General features: G+C 27.3%; 1 protein-coding gene and 1 long non-coding RNA gene across 5 annotated transcripts in view; one reads left to right on the top strand and one right to left on the bottom strand.

Moving 5' to 3' along the window:
• The window catches only part of LOC136080642 (A disintegrin and metalloproteinase with thrombospondin motifs adt-1-like), a 129,566-nt gene that overhangs the window by 2,977 nt on the left and 105,635 nt on the right, over positions 1–20,954 (top strand). For all 4 annotated transcript variants that reach the window (XR_010638572.1, XM_065797556.1, XM_065797554.1 and 1 more), the window contains 2 exons: positions 13,258–13,387; positions 17,145–17,421. Coding sequence is in view for 3 of the 4 variants with exons in the window: in XM_065797556.1 (XP_065653628.1) it covers positions 13,258–13,387; positions 17,145–17,421 (407 nt within the window). In the remaining variant the exon portion in view is untranslated. The remainder of the gene's footprint in view (positions 1–13,257; positions 13,388–17,144; positions 17,422–20,954) is intronic.
• On the bottom strand, positions 771–4,337 carry LOC136080641 (uncharacterized). Its single transcript, XR_010638571.1, has 3 exons — positions 4,059–4,337; positions 1,440–3,882; positions 771–1,399 (listed from the first exon to the last, which is right to left on the bottom strand). It is a non-coding gene; the product is annotated as an uncharacterized LOC136080641 (long non-coding RNA).

Raw genomic sequence — 20,954 nt, 5'->3', positions numbered from 1 at the left:
ACGTATATTAAAGTTATAAATAAATTTATATAATCTTTATAACTGAGTAATGTTAAATATTTAAGGTAGTTATTAATAATTATTGACAAAATATTATTAGTACTTAATCAAAAAAAAAAACAATAAGTAATTTAAAAAAATTACAAAATTTTTACAGATAAGAACTCATAATAAAGCAAATCGAAAAAATTATAAGGCCTGTCTGCTCAGCAAATACTGCTAGTATTGAACAATGAAATGTAATCCTCTGTCAAAATTTTTTTTCTCACTTTCATAACTTTGAAACGCATTCAATGCAAGAATAAATAATGATAAATAAGTAAATACAAAACTAATAATAGAAAACCTCTATAAAAAATAATATTTGCTTTAAGTAAAGAAACTTGGAAATATTGACTTCTTGAACTATTTTAATTTTTTTATATATATTTATTATTCTAAAGAAAAAAGGTCAGTAATACAATTCAGAAAAATTAAACTGTGTGTATGTATGTATATATTTATGTAAAACATTTAAATATTATTATGGAGAAAATATTCTTTATACAAATATCCTGAAAATTAAATGAAAGTTACTAAAACTTATGTTATAACACTTTGTATACTTACCTTTATTAAAAAATAAATAAATTTAAGTTAAACATATTTAATGAAAAAAACTAAAAACTTTTAAATGTTTAAATGGGGTGGAGCTATCATTAAAAAGGAAGCCCGTTTTTTAACAAAACTTATTTATCAACAAAAGCATAAATTGTTAACAAAAATGAAAATTTTATATCTTTGAAACAAATTTTTTTTTTAATTAACAAAATACAAATTATTAACAAAAAGGAGTGTGTATCTTTTCAACAAAATTTACTTAAAATTATAAATATTAAAAAAATTATAGATATTAAAAAACTACATATCTTTCCAACATTTCTTATAAATTCTTTTAGCAATACCTTTTCAACACATTTTATAAATACACTAATTACATACAGATTTAATTTATGTATTACATCATGACAGTACACCACTTTCATCATGAAAGTACACACAACACGGACAATATTCTTGCTCTCAACAAAGTCAAGTCACATTATCACAAAGTAAACCACTTTTCTAGAATCAAAGATCAAAACTCCTAATGTAAACTAAGCCAAGTCACAGCAATTTGAAACCATATAACCAACATATAACCACTTAAAAACTATAAACACATAACATTATAACACATCACAAACATACTATGTTGCATAGAGTCACTTCATATATAAAAGATATTAACACTCTCACAAATCCATATAACCTTAACACTTATAAACATAATAAATAACACATAAAAATAATTAAATATATAAACTAGAAACGTTTACAAATACAGCCCCATTTTTGTAGTATTTGTTCAATGACATACCTCGTAATGAATGAGGTATGTCATTGAACAAATGACATACCTCATTTGTCAACTTTAAAAAACAAAATAATCAATTTTAAAAAACAAACGATCAAAACAACCTGGTTTTTAATATAATAAAAGCAAACAAATTTTCTGTAATTTTTAATAAATAAGGTATTAAACGATCTTGTTCTTAAAAATGAAACATAGAGTTGACCGTGTGAGATGCAAGGGTTTTGGAGATAAACACCAACTTTATCAAGAGTTTGACCTTTTGACGTTTGAAAGAGCATCGTCTTCTAGAGTCATTATCTTCTTCTAATTTTTAAAAATAAAAACTACAGATTAATATACTTTATAATAAAAATTACAGATTAATATACTTTAGGTACAATTGACAAAGGACTTGAATTGTGTTATTATTAAAATGCATGAACTAAATAAATTACCTGACTTTAAAAGATTCTATACTAATTTAAAAATAACATATGGTTTATCCGTTACTACAGAAGTTAAAAATTAAAAAAAATTAAAAAATGAGTATAATTTGTTATACATAATGCGTTCTAGTATTTTCGAGAAGCAAGAAAGAATGGGAAAAGGTCTATCGCTGGAAATATTAGTATCGTCTCTAGGTTTAAAAACTGGTATTACCCTTGCAATTTTTAATTTTTTTGGAAAGATTCCTTCTTTAAACGAAAGATTGAATATACGCAAAAGATTTTTTTAATATAGAGAATACATTTATTTATAACATTACTGCTCAAGACTCCTTTGACATTCATTACTCCTGCTCAAAGACTCTTTTGACATTTATGCTTGTTGCATCCTGCGGAATAAATTGGTGGAAACTTCTTGTACCAGGTAAAGTCTTTACATTATTCAATTGGAGAGTCAAAGATTTACGGAGTGATAAAATATCTTTGCCTTTTAAAAAAAAAGAAGCGGGTAGCAAATATATTATATTTTGAAAAATTGAATATTTCTTCAGCGTTCTGAGTTTGTAAGTCATTTTGACTTGAAACAACTCTTTTAACTGTTCCACCAATGCCATCACATGGTAACTTTCTATGTGACGTTGCAAAGAAATTCCATTAACATTGCATCCCAAAATCTTAAACATGATGGCATAAATTTAAAAAATGTTTGCAATTTTTGTATTGGCAAGCACAACCATAAGAGAAATAGTGGATTTGGAAACATTTCTTGTGCAAATCCAACATCATGTTTTTATTCATCAGATATAAAAACATAAAGACGATAGTTCACTTTTAGTAGCACTTTTATCATTTTTGTTATAAATAACTACAGGATGTAATGTGCGTTGCTGTTGGTTCCAGTGGTAAGTCTGGATTTCGTCTTGTATGACAAATTAAAAGTTTTCTGAAAAATCAACCTAAACAATAATTTCATTTATGGGTATAGAAGACTTTAATGTATTCAAATATTTACCCTGTGCTTTAGCAATATTAGAGTGAGATGTTATGCTATCAGGTTTTTCAAGACTTTCAATGAATTCGCTTATTGTAACTTAAAAGCTCTGCTCTATATGTTGTACTCCACTGTTTGTATTCAATTATTTCATTTTCATCAACTTTGTCATTCTCTTCAAATGATCCTTCATTTTGAAATAGATTTGCAGTTATATAATTGATAATATTTTGAATTCCAGGGCAACGATTACATCTACGGACCATACATTCCCTTGACTTTCTGCGACAAACAATCTTCTCAATAAGTTCACGGTGACTCTTTTCCATTTTAACTGCGCTAAACATAATCTATAGGTTTTGGTGTATTGCACAAATACAAATAGCATAGGTTACTTTTTACCAGCATAAATACACCATTTTGACTTTAATTGAGTAAATTTAGAAAATTCTATTTTGAATTGAGGGTGCTCTAGTTTGAATTCAATAAATAATTCCTTTAAATTGCAAAGAAGTAATCGGTTTGATACATGTTTATTTTTGGATACACTTACAAAATCTTTTATAACTGGCAACTACCGACTGGGCAAATCATTACAAATAAGCTTTTCTTGCATTAAAAGTATCAATTTATCTAGATCTTCAGCTTTCTTTTGATGTACAACATTGGCCTCATCAGTAACATCATTTTTCACGTCTGTTGCGTTAACATTGAGGAAAACTGATAGCTTTTTTGACATAACATCATTAGCTTGCATTAATTTTCTTTTCCCTAAAAAAATTTTAGCATGTTGTGGAACTTCATGAAATTTTACTGGTGATTCATCTAATTTATCAAAACTGGTGTTTATAAGTTCTTTTTCTTGTGCAATTTCTATATTTCTATCTTCATCAAAAAATGTTTGTTCCAGAAAATCATCTTCACCATTGTGGTCCTGTAAGGTAGACCAATCATCTATTTTTTTACCACTTCTTTTCGACATGAAGGTCACATTTTAAAATTAGGTGTTGTTTCAATACCAATTAAATACATATCTTTTGCCAGTTGAATATCAATTTCTTGCAAACCACCTATAAATATATTATAAATGAAAAAAATTCGCTAAAAATAGGAAATAATAATTTAGATAATTTAATAGTTTCAGAAATAAAATAAAAAAATTAAAATTTTTCAAACTAGTTGAAAGTGTACTAGATGAATTTTTTGTAAAAAAACAGCACAATAAGTTAAATACATATAAGTTTACCTTTTATATTAATTTTATGTCTTTTAAATTCAATTTTTTTGGGAGTTAGCGAACAGTTTAAGTAAAAGTTGCTCATGATGTAAACAGATTTTAACATTAACGTTTAATATTAACACCCAGATCTCTATAATAATAAATTTCTGTCTCTCTCTGAATAGCTTGATAAATCTTTCAATCCAATTGATTCAGTGTACACCATTTTATGACATTGATCATTTGATAAAATACCAGCTGTACACAAAACTTGTTCATTTTATTCTTTTAATTTTTTATTTAACTATAAATAAACACAAAATACTCTAACATATATACATTTATTTAAAATGTAGAAAACTTTTATCATTAGTATTTTTAAATATTTATTATTTTTTAAATTTTGATCATAACTTGTTTTTTTATCTTAATGATTAACTACAGAGAAAGAACAACATCTGGTGAAATTTCAGACTTATACTAAGTCTTAGCGCTTTAATATTGAGTGTTTCTTTTGTTTACGTAAAAGATGACATAATATGTCATTAATTAGAAAGCATAAGATTATTTAAAAAAGAAATATCTATTTGAAGTTTCTTTAAATAATAGGTTAATTGAGTTTTCTTTAGTATAATTTTTGATGACAAATGAAATTTGTCAATGTCAATTATTTTAAAAAGAAATCATGAACACAGACATATAAAACTTATTTTTTCACATAATACTTCTATATTTTTAAAAAAATTTTCAAAAAACCCACCTCTAAATTTTGCACCAAAACACTCTTTAATATATCTATTTCAATAAAAAGAAAAAAAATTCTAAAAAAATTAATGCTACCATGGTTACCAGGTCTCCTTTCCGTTTTTGTTAAAATTTTAAAAAGAGCTATAGGTGAAGTACAGTCCCCTTATTGGTATAGTTCTAAATATTTTCATTAAAAACAAATATCATATTCTGATTCCTCGTCCTAAAAACTATACTGGTGCTAATTTTCAGCTTAATTACACTTAGTTGAACACTTAAAACAAAAGAACAGCAAAACAAAAACTAAAGTAAAATCAAAATGACCGCGGAACAAAAAAAACTGCTAAAAATAGCTGATTTTAAAGTAAATATATCTTCAAAACTCATTTGATATCGGTATTAAAATTTTGCAAAGTAGTCTATGTTATATAGGCGACCATTTTTACAAAGTATGAAGAAAATCTGAGATGGTGGGTTACATGCCTGTCCCACTTCCTCATGGAATACCTCACTTTTAAATAATGAACAAACAGAGAATTATTTTTAAAACTATCCATAAAAGTATTATATTTAAAAATTATCTACTAATGCATACTTTATTTGTCTGGAAAGGTCTAAATTCTTTAATTATATATATTATAGTCAATTTAATTTATAAAGTATTATTTATAAAGTATATATATTATAGTCAATTATATATAGATTATATATATATATATATATATATATATATATATATATATATATAAATATATATAAGTTATAAATATATATATATATATATATATATATATAAGTTATATATATATATACATATATATATATCTATATATATATATATATATATATATATATATATATATATATATATCTATATATATATACAGTATCGGACAAAACATGGTGGACAAACTCAAATTTAGAACAAAAGTTGATCATAAACTAAAAAAAACTAGTAAAACAATTGAACATATTATTTTTTATATAGTTTATTATGTTGTTAGCAAAATTAAAAACTTTTGAATCATACTAAAAATCACTAAAAAAGTTTTATAACACATTTTCCCTAACAAACTACATTTTTCTTTGGACAAAACAAGGTGGACATTCAAAAAATCGACTGAAAATTCAAATAATTTTAAAACTTAACTTATTATTTTTCGAAAAACTTCAAAAAATTAACTTAATATTTGGTTAGACCTCCTCGACTTTTAATTACTGCTTTCATTCTTTGAGGCATAGACTCAATTAATGAGTCAACAATTCTCATATCAATCTCTCGCCAGGCCTTCTCGACTTGTTCAAATAATTCCTCACTGGTCTTCACATTTGTACGCTCAATCTTTTTGCCAATTATTTCCTAGATATTTTTTATGAGATTCAGTCTGGGCTTTGTGCAGGTCACTTCATTATGGTGATATTCTTGTCCTTGAACCATTGTTTTACAATGTTAAAAAAAATCCATTTTAGAGGCATCTCCTATTCAGCATGTGAAAACATTGTCTTCCATTATATCTTTGTAGACAAAACGGTCCACAATACCATTAATTTTGTGAATAGAACTAGTTCCTAGTGCTGAGAAACATTCACAAACCATAGCAGACGTTCCATGCTTAACACTCTTCTTGGTATATTTAGTATTGAATCTGGTGTTCTTTGGTCTCCTGACTCGCTTCTGACCGTCGCTTCCAAAAAGGTTATATTTTGATTCATCACTAAAAAGTTTGTTTTTCCACTGGTCTGCAGTCCAATTTTGGTGTGCTTTGGCAAACGCAAGTCTTAGCTTTCTATTTTTAAAAGAAGTTAGTGGTTTCTTGTCAGGCATTCGAGAAAACAACTTTGCTTCGTTAACTCTTTGTCGCACAATGCGATTAGAGATTTGTAGTTCAAGTTTTTCGGTTAATTTTGTGGATGACAAAAATGGATCTTTTTAAAGCTTTTTAACAATTATTCGATCTAGTCTTTGTGATGTTTTTCTTAGAGGTCCGCCCCGATGGTTTGTTTTATAGCTTCGTCCGCCCCGATGGTTTGTTTTATAGCAAGATCCAAATGATTTGACAGTTTTGTTTACAGTCGATTAAGGTATATTATATTTTCTACAAATTTCAGCTTGACGTTTTCCGCTTTTCAAATCTTTAATAATATTTTCAGGTAAAACACTTCCTAATTTGTCGTGAGCCATTTTAAGTTGCAATATACGCCATATATCACGAGTTAAATCTATTTTTAGTTAAATTGAAAAAATAATTGGTCAGATGTTCCAAAATCTATTTTATTATTTTAGAGTAATGTTATGATAAAAGTGAAAACAAAAGAATATGGTAAATTGAATAAAGACAATGAAATCTTATAAATAAAGCGTCGTTTTGATTTGTCCACCTTGTTTTGTCCAAGGAAAAATGTAGTTTGTTGAGAAAAATGTGTTATAAATTTTTTTTTTTGATTCTTAGTATAACTCAAACATTTTAAATTTTGTTGAGAACATAATAAACTATTTAAAAAATAATAAGTTTAATTGTTTTACTAGTTTTTTTTAGTTATTGATCAACTTTTGTTCTAAATTTAAGTTTGTCCACCATGTTTTGTCCGATACTGTATATATATATATATATATATATATATATATATATATATATATATATATATATATATATATATATATATATATATATATATATATATATATATATATATATTTATAAAGTTTAGCATTGCATGACCGTAAGTTAACCTTCGTGTTGTTGTGATAAAATTACTTACTTAACTTTTATTAAAAAATAACTTTGAAAGACTCTATTAAACTATTTTGCATTTCAAATCAATCAAAATCGTCAACCTTCTTGAAAAATATTTTGGAATATAAGTGAGCACATGCACTATTTGAAATTGATTAAAAGAAAGTAAATTCAAAGCAAGAGTTCCATGTAAGAAACCATTCCTTTCAAAAACCCATCGAAAACAAAAACTTGCATTTGCTAAAAAGTATGTAAATATGCCGGTATCATTAGGGTGTCCCGTTTCCGCATTTTTTTTTTAAATTTCGAGTTAAAATAAACTTAAAGTTGAAGTTCTTTGATCAGCAAGAGTGCAAGTGTAGTAAAAATACAAAAAAAATACTAATTAACTCAATAAAAAATATAGTCACTAATTGGAAAATCACTCGGTAACCAAATGATTTGTTAAGATACTATATTAATATATAATAATGCATACTTTATTTGTCTTTTCAGACAAATAAAGTATGCATTAGTAGATAATTTTTAAATATAATACTTTTATGGATAGTTTTAAAAATAATTCTCTGTTTGTTTATTATTTAAAAGTGAGGTATTCCATGAGGAAGTGGGACAGGCATGTAACCCACCATCTCAGATTTTCTTCATACTTTGTAAAAATGGTCGCCTATATAACATAGACTACTTTGCAAAATTTTAATACCGATATCAAATGAGTTTTGAAGATATATTTACTTTAAAATCAGCTATTTTTAGCAGTTTTTTTTGTTCCGCGGTCATTTTGATTTTACTTTAGTTTTTGTTTTGCTGTTCTTTTGTTTTAAGTGTTCAACTAAGTGTAATTAAGCTGAAAATTAGCACCAGTATAGTTTTTAGGACGAGGAATCAGAATATGATATTTGTTTTTAATGAAAATATTTAGAACTATACCAATAAGGGGACTGTACTTCACCTATAGCTCTTTTTAAAATTTTAACAAAAACGGAAAGGAGACCTGGTAACCATGGTAGCATTAACTTTTTTAGAATTTTTTTTAACCATGGTAGTATTAATTTTTTTAGAATTTTAGTAAAAATACAAAAAAAATACTAATTAACTCAATAAAAAATATAGTCACTAATTGGAAAATCACTCGTTAACCAAATGATTTGTTAAGATACTATATTAATATATAGAAAAAATTTGTTCAAAAGCTCCGTATAAAAAAATTTTATGGGAATTTGCGAAGGAAATTCAGATAAGATATTTTTGTATATTTTCTGGCAAATCAAAAATACTATTTACTTATTCCTATATATGTACTTTATTATGGCAACGCAATGTAATTAACTGCCAAATTTTAACGGAGTTTATTAATTTTTAAGCAAGCGTGCAATTCAGAACAACTAGCAGATGTACTGTATAGCGTCAATTTCAAATTTTCAATTGTATTAGTTCAAAAATTGAAAAGACCAGAATGGAGAACACTTTACACACAAGAAAATATCATCAGGATAAATTTACTAGATTTGGTCTTAAAAAAAAGTTTTGGTGTTGGTTTAAAAATTCCACCATAAGTTGCTCTTTTAAGAAGATGTTTGTACCTCCGAGAAGTTGTTAGTGGAAAAGGATCGTCATCAACCCGTAATATTTTTAACACAGTTTTAATTGAGCTTAATGAGATTTAGGGAAAAACAAGAATTCCAATCAAGCCAGATACCAAATGGTACGACTATTTCTTAAAAGTGTTTGTTGAATGAAAAAGTAAAAAGAAATTAGAAAAATGGGAAGCAGTTATTGGAAACCATAATGGGGCAATCGAGCCGCTACTTAAAATGCTTCAGGATAACTGGGACTCAAGTTCCCACAAAAAAATAGATATCATTATGTTTAAATTTCCTGATAACGGAGATGAACCGTTTAATTGCCAAGCAAAACTTGTTTTGAAATGGGCCAGCAATTGTCTATAAAAGAATAGATTTTCAAGAGAAGATTATTGAGAACTTATTAAACTGATATTTGTTCATCTTGGCGGAGAATTACAAGATAAAAGGATTTTTTGATTCAAGAAATGTCCATCATTACACCAAATTTCGATTGCTAGTACATCACTGACATGCAATGGTATTGCGGATTTTACTGTACAGCAGCGGATGTCGCCCGAACATCTTTGGCATTTAGCTTAACAGCTAGTTGTCGTCATATTGTTTAATGAATCTATTCTTGTAATCGAACAATCTGCCGCAACTTTGAAATTGATTAACATTAAAAGAAACAAATAAATGAATAAAGTTTCGAACTGGATAAAGTTTTTGATTTTATGTTGCTGATTAAGGCAGATTCCTGGCTACTGCTTGATTTTTTCAAAATGAAATCTAATCAATTGATTGGTTGCAACTAACTATTGACCATTAGACAAAACATTTTTAACTAAAATGAAAAAGTAGTCGAGTTTTTAGAAGCAGTTAATGACTGCGCTGAACGAGGAGTCAAGCTGATCCAAGATTTTAAAAATCAAGTCAAAGATTCAAAGCAGCAACAATAAGCACTTCATCTCGTTGAGAACCATCACAAATGGGCGTCTCTAATAGGAAGAAAGGAAAACTGAAATAACATTAAATTTTTTTTTTATCATTTTCAAGCAATTTTGTAAATTAGTAATAGTTATTTCAATACTGTGCCCAAATAATTTTTTTTTCAGCCAAGTTTTTTTTACATGTGGTAAGTTACTTAGAGAAAAATAGAATAATAAAAGTTCTCAAACGAATTTTAAAAAACTTTTAAAATGTTTAAAAATAGGCGCAAAAACTACAATTCATCCAAATTAGGTAACTGTGCTACCTCTAAATAATGTTTGATTTTCCAAAAACCTTACAATAACTATTTTTGAATGATTACGCACCTCAAATAAAAAGTTTAACTCAAAATTAAAAAAAATGCGGAAACGGGACACCTTACGGTATCATTCTGGAGGAAAGATTTGTGAACTGACGAGTCAAAATTTAGTCTTGTGAAGTCGGATGGAAGTCAAAAAGTTTTGTTGCATTTGAGGAACACTAAAAATTAGCGGAGGCAATGTTATGGTCTGGGGATTGTTGGCTATGGACTCTGAGGCCAGGAAACAGGAGATACTTATGGACTCTGAGGCATGTGTTAACATTCTTGATAAAAATCTTCAGACCTCAACAAAAAGTATGGGGTTTGGAAAGCATTTTATGAAAAATTTTAAAAAAATTCTTTTTAAACAAAAACTATCGATTATTTAGTAATTTTTGACGTCAAAACCACTTGACGTCATGGATACTCCAACATTTTAAGTAATATAATCTCACTTTATTAATGGAAAATGCTTTAAAATCATTTATTAAGTACAGTTAATTCCCGGTAACTCAAGCACTACTTAACTTGAACTTTTATTTTCGAAATCGTCTAATCGATTACTATTAAAATTTAAGCTGAAAGGAAACGAATAAATGTTTCGACGCTGTCGAACCATTTTTTCGTTCCTTTTTGCAAATTTCTTCGGATAACTCAAACATTTTATATTGGAATTAAAGAAACTAAAAATGAAGTAATTAAACCTTTTTTAGAAGTCATTCCATATAAAGCATAAATAACTGTAGCTTGATATTTTCTTTATTTTTCGTTGTATTTAGATCTGAATAAATTAGATCGTTATGAGACGTAAATTAATGTTTAAAAACTCTGTTAAAAGATAAATTATAATGAAAACCGTTAAAAAAAAACAATTATACTTTAGTTGTAACAATTTTCTAAATAAAAGACCGCTAACTTTCAGTGACGGATCCAGACGGGGAATGGGGTTTGGATCTCCCCCCCCCCTTCCTCTCTTTTTCGGTTCTTGGCTTTGTCACTGCTACCTTTTAGACAATTTTATTATGAAATGATTAGGTAGTCATGTGTTGCTAAACTTTTTCGAATGTTATTCTTTTATTGAAACATTTTTCACACTTTCATAAGTATAATGGTGCAAATTTATAACTTAGCATTGAAGAAGGAAAGTTATATATAAAAGTATATAATTTAGCATTAAATAAAGAAAAATTGCCTTGACACAAACTAATATTTCATATCAGCTAAAGTTCGACTTAACGGGAATTCGCTTTAGTCAAACATTCGTTAAATCGAATTATTTTCCTTGGTCCCTTGGAGATTCGAGTTATCGGGTATGAACTGTAATTAATTATCTATGCTAAAAAAAAAGTCAGTTGTTCAAAATATTGAACATTTATTTTTGCAAAAGTGAGAAAAACAATCTCAACAAATTTCTGCTACTTTAATGAAAGGATTTAAAAACAGAAACGTGAAATCTCACTTTATTCAGGGTCATAAAATACATTTGACTACTTTATTTTCTAGAACATAAAGAAAGAAACATACCATCGAAGTTAGAACTGAAAACTGTAAAAATAAGATTTAAAAAAAAAATTTTAAAAACAGTTTTAAAAATAGTGGCAACTTTTTCATGAAGCTCTTAAAAAACAATGTACCTACTTCTTTTTATATTTGAGAAAAACTCGATAAATTTTGATTTGGATTTACATTTTAAGAGGTGCCAAGAGCCTTCATGTAGAACCTTACAGTAAAGGTAAATTGCGACAATATCTTCTAACATTATGTTTAATATCAAAAAGAAAAATAATCTACCAGAGAAAAAAAAAAAAAAAAATTTCTTTCGAAATAAATAACCATACCAAATTATACGAAGATGATGACAAGTTCATATAAGTTATCGATGTCAATCAATTTTCCTAAAATTATGAAAAATCCCCCTCCTCCCCCACGACGCTAAACATCAATCCGCCAATGGATTATTTAAGGATTTTTAATAACTATATAGGACTTAATAAGAACTCAAATATGAGTGTCAGCTAAAAATATATTGTCAGCTAAAATAGTACAGTTTTTATTAAAAACTGTTTAATAAATTGTGAATAAATTATCAAGCAACATATCTCAGTTAAAAAATATCGAGTAACATATCTCAGTTATAAAATTGTACTGCCTAAAATTAATTTGTCAATTTTATTTTTCGTTTTTAAAACTAAATTAAAAACTTTTTAATTTCATTTTTTTAAATTTAACTTTTAATTATATTACTTTTTAATAATACACGTTTTTTTAAAAAATACTACGAGAAAGTTAGTACTAGAAAGTTTCTTATTTTTAAGAAATTATATTTTTATAGGAATATATTTTCCCAATTTAGTATTAAAAGCTTCTTAAGCGTTCCTAAATTTCAATTTATTTTACGTATTTCGTTCGTAATCGAATGGAATTTTATTCAGCTGCGCGTACAAATTAAGTACTCATTAAAACTGTTGTATTGTTTTTTAACTGTATGTTGATGTTATATGTAGGTGAAAATTTAAAAAATATTCCTCGAACTATTAATATAATAAGTTTCTCATTTAAAAGCAACTAAGTTGTGAAAGTAACATAGGGATCGATTTTCGTGAAACTTAATGGGTTATTTTGATTTTTCATTTAACTTAATATTTTGCGAGGGAAAACTTTTGATCTTTTTTGTTTTGTTTATTAGTGAAATTTAGCGTTGCATAATTTATGGACGATTCCTTAGTAATAATAGTTTTAATAAGATTTTGAGGTTTCTAATGCAAGTTTCTCTTAAACAAGTTTCTTTTATAAAAAAAAACGTATATATTAAAAAGTTGATATGGTTTATTAATTTTTTTAATGTAATTTTCTTTTTTTATAATTTTGTTTAAGTACTATTATTTTAGTTTTTAATTCAATCAGCTGATATTATCTTTATGAGAAAGGCTTTATCAGCAACACCGGCAACAGCAGTACCATCAGTAGCATCATCAGCGGGAAGAAAAACGTCGACATTAGTAATCAATTGTAGCATTGGTAATTTGATTGTTTTATTTTAAAATAATGTAAGCTCTAATTATTTTATAAGAAGTTTTAGTAAGGGGACTTATATACACTTACACTTGTATTTAGGCTAACCTTAAATTTCATTAAACATAATTTCGATTTTAATCTTTTAATTTTAAAAATTTCTTTACTTTTTTTTGTATTCCTTTAAATTATTTAAATTTCTAATAAAGTTAATTTACACCACCAAAGAACGTTATCAAGCTTTTTAGCCCAAGTGAAAGTCCACCCCCCCCCCTCCCTCTTTAAAATTTTGGAAAGAATTTTTTTCTGTATATTTATATATTGAACAAAGTATGTTGTTTTAAAACGGAAGTAAATTAGGGAGGCTGTTTAAAAAGTGATAAGAATATAATTTTGATAAAATTGTGTGGGGCAAAAAAAATAGCAGTGTAAGACTTATTCTAAAAAATATAACTTGAAAAAACAAACAACCTATTGACCAACTGCATTTGTCTTTAAACAACAGCAAAAAAAGAAGCGTGACCAAAATGTTTATATTTATGTCATTAATAAATCTGCTAAGTTATAAGATGCAGATAAGCAAGTCGGCGATAAGGAAACGGTTCAGAACATCTTAGTTACTATTGCATTTGATGCAAGACCAAAATTTGTCAAACCTATAAACCACGACAAATTATAGTCAAACTATGTTTCTGAAAGAAACCCGTTACTAACAGCGCAAATATATTGGAAAATTTATTTGCTTATGAAAAAATTTAAAATGTTTTCATAAGCCCAGATTTGACTGAGGCTGAAAAATATTTAAACTATCAGTTAAGAATGAAGCGTAATGAATTAAATAGTAATATTATTTTGAAAATATCGCCCTTTAGATATAATAAATGAAGCAGCAAACTCGTTACACTCAAAAATATTCAAACCACTACATAAATATTACTACCCTTCATCCACTTTTTTACCAATAAACTTAAAATACAAAAGTAAAAATCTTTATGACCAAAAAAATAAACTGTAGCGTTAATCGTTAATATACTATTGCAACCAACATCTCTTAGTATTAAAATGGCCAATTTAATTGAAATATTAAAAGCGTTTGATTATAATGTTATTATTATCTTTTAAACATGGTTTCAAAATGACTCAGTGCCAAATATTGAACGTATAACCTATTAAAATACCAGCTCTATAAGGATAAATATTATCAGTAGTTTTTCTCAAGATTCTGTTTTTGGTCCGCTCCTCTTCATTCTCTACACAATTGATCTTGCAAAAATTACTAAATTTTTGAGATATTTGCCGATGATAATAAACTTTTTTCTAAAATCTTTTCGCAATCGAGTCTTGTAGGTCTGCAGGATCGTTTATGCTTGGTTTAAGAGTGGTCAAGTACTTTGTTACTTAAGTTAAACATTTCAAAATGCTGCGTTATTAATTATGGTCAAAACAATCCTCATTATAATTACTTTCTGCAAATTAACAAAGGAATAAATCAATGCCTATGAAGCACTACTAAAGACCATTATTTGGGAGTCATTTTTACATCTAACCTCAAGTGGAGCACGCATATTCAAACAGCTGTCTCCAAATCCTTAAAAATTCATGGTATGCTGAAAAGACATTCATTTTCATTGATGAAATTATGGTTCTCAAATTATATAAAGTGTTTATAAGACCACACCTTAAATATAACGGGCCTATTCGGGGTCCTTATCTGAAAACTGATATGGATTTGGTCGAATCTATTCAATAATACCTCATAATACCTTTAAGCTCATTTTGTTGCATAGCAACAAAATGAGCTTAAAAAAACACTTTGTTTTTTTTAAAAAGGACGGGTTTTCCTCAGGATTTAATCTTAGCTAATAAATATTTTACACTATATAATGCAACTAATAATTTAAAAAGTTAGACTTCAAACTGCAAAGTTTATTTAAACACTAGAGTATAATTTATAAATAGTGAGAAAATGTAGATAATTTATATACTCTTGAAAGACTTAAATAAAAATTACAAAAATCAAAATAGCCAAAAATAAAAGATTTTTTGTTTAAATTTAATGACTAAACATGTAATAAAAACTTAATTAGAATATTAACTTTATTTTTCTAAAGTATAGTGCTATAAGATTTTAATTTGTTTAGATTTCAAAATAGATGAACTTTGCTTTCTCTGTTGTTTGCAACAGAGAAACTTGCAAAAGAAACTGAGATTGCTTTTCATTTTGCGCACACTCACAAAAATCGTCAATAAACTTATTTTCTTATTCGGCACAATTGTTAGTTACCTACAATTGTAAAACAAAGTCTTTTGCAATTCAAAAATTTTGGAAGAATTTTCAATTTTGTGGAGTCATTTGAAGCCACACTTGATCTTTCTTAAGTTCTAATAAATCAAAACAAAGTCAAGTGGATTATTTAAAAAACAAATAAAGGTTGACGAATTCAATATAAATTGGATAATTTGTTGGTTGTCGATGGCTTCCTAATTTAAAAATCTATATGGTCTTTGGGTAGTAAATAGTTTTTTTTTGCTAACTTTTTTATTATTTTAATTTTTTTATTGAGTAGCCTGATAATTTTTCATTAAACAAAGATAAAACAACAATCCGTTAAATACTTAAAATGGCGGTTAGTTGATGAAATAACTGGAGTTGCAATATCATCCTAATACAAGTTCATTACAACAAAAAGTTTGAAGTGGTTAACTGGAACAAACACCGAAATCCTGGAGCGAAGAAATTGTATTGATTAAAAACGACCTATAAACTTACCCATGCGGTGGATTAAAATTCAACTCAACATCTGGTCACGATAAATTTATCAGTTAGGAGTTCCATTTTTAGAAGTTTAGCCCCCAGCTAAACTTCTAAAAATGGAACTCCTAACTGTCCCCCAAGGTAGAAAAGAGTTGATTCCATGAACTCAAAATAAAAGTATGTTTGATGTGTAGCTTGTTATAATGACGGCGACATGTTACCCATAAGAGAGGTCTTTTTAAATCAATTTCAATAATTAACTTTGTATCTCATTTTTTTACTATCTGTATTTCTGGCTGTTGTGTCAAAGAAAACACCAACGGTATTTTCTAAAACGTTCCACTCTTCAATTTGATTGATTAAGTTCCTTTATTCTTGGCTTTTTCCAACAATTTTGTAAGAAACGAAATACAAAAATTATCTGTTCCGATTCTCCAAAATTTTTCCAGACTTCCTTAAGCTCACTGAATTTATTTTGCAATGCAATCGATTTATCAACGCAAAAACTTTTTGTGGTCAAAAAATGCACAAAAATGCAGTTAACATTACTTTAGACATCGATTTTATTTAAACAAATTTTTAGTTCAAAATCTGACAAAAGTTCAAACACTTTAACGCCATGTTAAATTGTTTAAACTTTTGTCAGATTTTTAATAACAATAACAAATTTTTGTAAATATTTCAGCAAAAGTTCTCATATCCAATAATTTATACACCAGGTAACATAAATAGAACTAATGATATTTTAAGTTATTTATATATGGAGTCGAAAAAAGTGTAAAAAACGTTTTTTTAATCTAATATCTACCTCGTTGTGAATGTTAGGTAACCGTTTTCAAAAAATTGTCGAAAATGAAACACCCTTAGGTTGTTTTGTTAAGGTGTTTTTGAAACACATTAATAACCAGGAAAAAAATACTATTTTGTTAAAATTTTAATTTATAAAATTATATTAATTATTTTAAAATCTATATAACTTTTTTAAAATCTATATAACTTTTTTTCTAGTTTCTTATGGATTAGTTCATGAATCATTTGACAATGTAGGTATATCTGTGCTGTCAAGCTATCTTTCAAATGCATCTCCTGAATCATATGAAATTATAGAAGATTTTGCTTCATTGCAGAACATTACAGGATATCTTAGACATAAAGTTTATGGATGGTTTCTTGCACCACTAACTGGAAACTATACATTTACGAGCTCGTGCAACTTTACTTGTCAGCTGTATTTAAGCAATGACAGTAATCCGCTCAACAAGACAATAATTATAAATAATAACTCGTAAGTTTTTTTAAAATGTATAGACTTAGAAGTTTTGAAGTTATCTCGTTTATAAATGATAGTATATATATAAATATTTCTTTATTTATGCTTTTTTTGGTATCTGGTAATACCAAAAACATGAAGATATTATGCTGACACAGCCCATTTAAGTTTTATTTTAACTTTTTTTTTAATTACAAGTTATTAGTTAAGCAATAAAATTTGTTTAAACAATTAGTTCTTAATACGGATTGTCTCTCCGAAATCCCATATTGTGTTGACCGGTTTTTAAAATCTGTTTTAATTGGCTTAAATCTGGATTTTTTTTTTTTCACTCAGAAATTCTAAACTATGGTTCTCTTAGTTTTATTAATACGAGTTCAAATCTGGCCACCGCTAACTCAGCACTTGAATAGTACATCGGTACGCAAAAATGTTGGTTAATGCGGACGCTTTTTGGTGTAGTCTTTATGACTATTTGTGGGTGTTCCTATGCTAAACCAACAACATCTTCAGGTGTAAAAATATCGTATAGCAAAATATAGAATGAAATGCAAACAAAACCAAAAAAAAAAAATTAAAAATTACCTGCTAGAATAGTTTTACCATTTAATTTTGAAGGCTTAGCTTTGCTTAACTACTTAAGTTAAAAAAGAAACATTCTTTACGTATATATATATATATATATATTATAAATTATCTTAAACAATTTCATATGTGTGTGTGTGTGTGTGTGTGTGTGTGTGTGTGTGTGTGTGTGTGTGTGTGTGTGTGTGTGTGTGTGTGTGTGTGTGTGTGTAGGGTAGAGGGAAATAACTTTTCTCAGAAATACAACTATTTTCTCTGGTTTCTATATTAGATATGAGAAATTTAAAAAAGTGAGACCAAGATAACCAAAATTGGACAAGAATTACCTCTTATTATGAAAAAATTAAAAAAATACCCCTTGCAGCAACATTTGGCTAAAATTACTAATTATTGTAACCAAAAAAGCTGAATATTAAGCATGTATTTCCATGCTCTACTCCGAATTTCAATAAAAACCGTTTTTTTAGATGTTAGTGATGGTATTTAGCTTGAATTAATAATATTATTTATAAATGAATAATATTTAATAATAATATAACTATATTATATAATACAGTTTGTATTATGTAATATGGTTCTGTAAGTTATCAAATATGGTTTGTGTTAAAATATTTTAACACAAACTATTATATGCGTAATATTCAACTTTTTCTGTTTAAATATTTTATGATTTGTTTTAATTGTTACTTATTTTAATTTAAGTTATCATGTAGTTTGAATTCAGTTTGAGTTAAGCCTTATAATAAACTAATTTGAAAAAAAAACTTTTTTTTAAATATCATTAGCATAAAATCGCCTCACTTCTTCATTTCACAATTCATTTCTTATAACGTTTTTCATATTAAAAAATTGTTAAAACTATGTATGTTGCTATGTACAGCCTAATACTTTGTTATGCTTACTAATACTATGATAATACTATTCTAATACTACGCTAATTAATTTTCAGTAAACAGAATGTTAAGATATAAAACAGATCATCTATTATTTGGGTATTCAAAACCACTCTCTGAGGTGCAACTGCCAACTGGACTAGATGTGATGCAGCATATGGTTTATTTGTGAGAAAATGTTAGAAAACTATAGTGCACATCATTTTTCAAATAATAGTAGAATTAAATATTACTATAATTTTACAGAAACTTCTTGGAAAAACTGTGTCATCATTTACATCCTTGACGAAAAGAGTTGTTAACCTTTTTAAGCAAAGCAAGAACTCCAACTGCTGACCGAGAAATTAAAATTAAAAAAATCAGTTCTGTAAGGACAGACTAGCCAAACTGGTTGATAAATCTACTTGCCAGTGCAAAGATCTTAGATAATGCTGCTATTCAAAAGTTAATATAGCACTAATAATGGAGCACATTTTCCTGGAAGATACAAGGAGCGAACTTAAAATTGACTATTGCATCAATTGACGAAGAAGTAAAAACTGCAGAGTATTCGAAGCAAATAGCAGCCGTATTTACTTCTCTCCGTTAAAGTTAACAGAGAATTTGAGAGTCCGTTAAGAAAAAAATTCTAAACAGGTGGTTTTAAAACAAAGGGAAATAAATAGTATTCTAATCGCATATTCATCGCTTTGATAATTTTTTCAGTGAAAATTTCTCCGTTAGCCAGCTCCGTTAGCTAGTTTTCATGCTGTTTTTTTCATCGCATATAAATGTTGCAATGCCAACAGACGATGATATCGTTTAATTGGCAAATTGCAGCTGTTAATTTTTTAAATAAAGGTTGGTGAGTAGTTCTTTAAATTTAGTTGAAAGACGCTACAATACGAAAAATTCAAAGAGCTTGTACCTACTTAACACTTAGTATCATTTTTTTAAATTTTATGTTTATGCTTTCACACTCTTATGGGTTACACATTTTCTTATAACTCTAGTTTCTTCGATTTTTGCAAACAGATCAAAATATTAAAACTAGTACTATTTTTGTGACACATTTCAAGAAATTGCGATCTTCTTTATCGCACGGTGAAGAATTTATTTTACTAGCTTTTAAACTATATATTAAATCCTTTATTGCACTTTATTGCCATTTATCCATTAATGCCTTTATTGCACATTAATCCTTTAATGCCTTTATTGCCATTTATCTTTATTGCACCAAAGTGGAGGTTTTATTCTCCTAGCTTTTAAATTATATATTAAATCCAAGCTGTGTACGTTTTACTGTGTCCTTTCTGTTTAAGAAATTAAAAACTAATTACTCAAAAATTATTTTACTTTTAGAATAAACTTTTCTTAGGCTAAAATGAACCTTCGGACGGAAACATATAAAAAATGTTATTGAAAAAAATGACAATATTTTAATAACAGCTAAAAGTAACTCTTAAATAATATTTAGTATACAGATGTACAGACAAAAAAATATGGATATTTTTGAAGAAAATTTTGCCCGAATTCTTCTAGTTATGCTTGGTATAATTTGAACAGAGCAAGTTTTAGAGGACTTTGTCTTAGAGCATATAAAAAACTTTATTGCCCACCAAATCTATGTTTTATTGTTACAGTTCTTTAATACAGGACTGTGTACATATCATACACTGATGCGCAGTGACGGATCCAGGAGGAGGTGATGGGGGTTATGCAATCCTCCCCCTCCCTCCTACCACCTAAACATAATTATAAAATTATTTTTTTAAATTTAAAGAAGTTTTTTTTTTTTATCTTTGGTAAAACCCCTGCCTCCTAAAAAAAAAAAAATTTCTGGATCCGTCACTGGCGATGTGGTACAATCATAATGTGTATGATTATGTAATTCAAAAACATGGATTAGAAAGGCTAAAAAAAATTCAAAATATCAAAATTGTTTCTTTTGAGTAGCACTTGATATATTTAATTTAGTGGTAGAGCGCTCGCCTCATAAGCGAGAAGTACCGATTCAATCCGTTCAATAACTACCTCGTCCCTGGTAGTATTTATATATACATATATATATATACATATATATATATATAT

Source organism: Hydra vulgaris, chromosome 05 (genome assembly GCF_038396675.1).
Source record: "Hydra vulgaris chromosome 05, alternate assembly HydraT2T_AEP".
Classification (NCBI taxonomy): Eukaryota; Metazoa; Cnidaria; class Hydrozoa; order Anthoathecata; family Hydridae; genus Hydra; species Hydra vulgaris.
The sequence above is the reverse complement of the archived record's forward strand: the minus strand, read 5'-3'. Positions and strand labels throughout refer to the sequence as shown.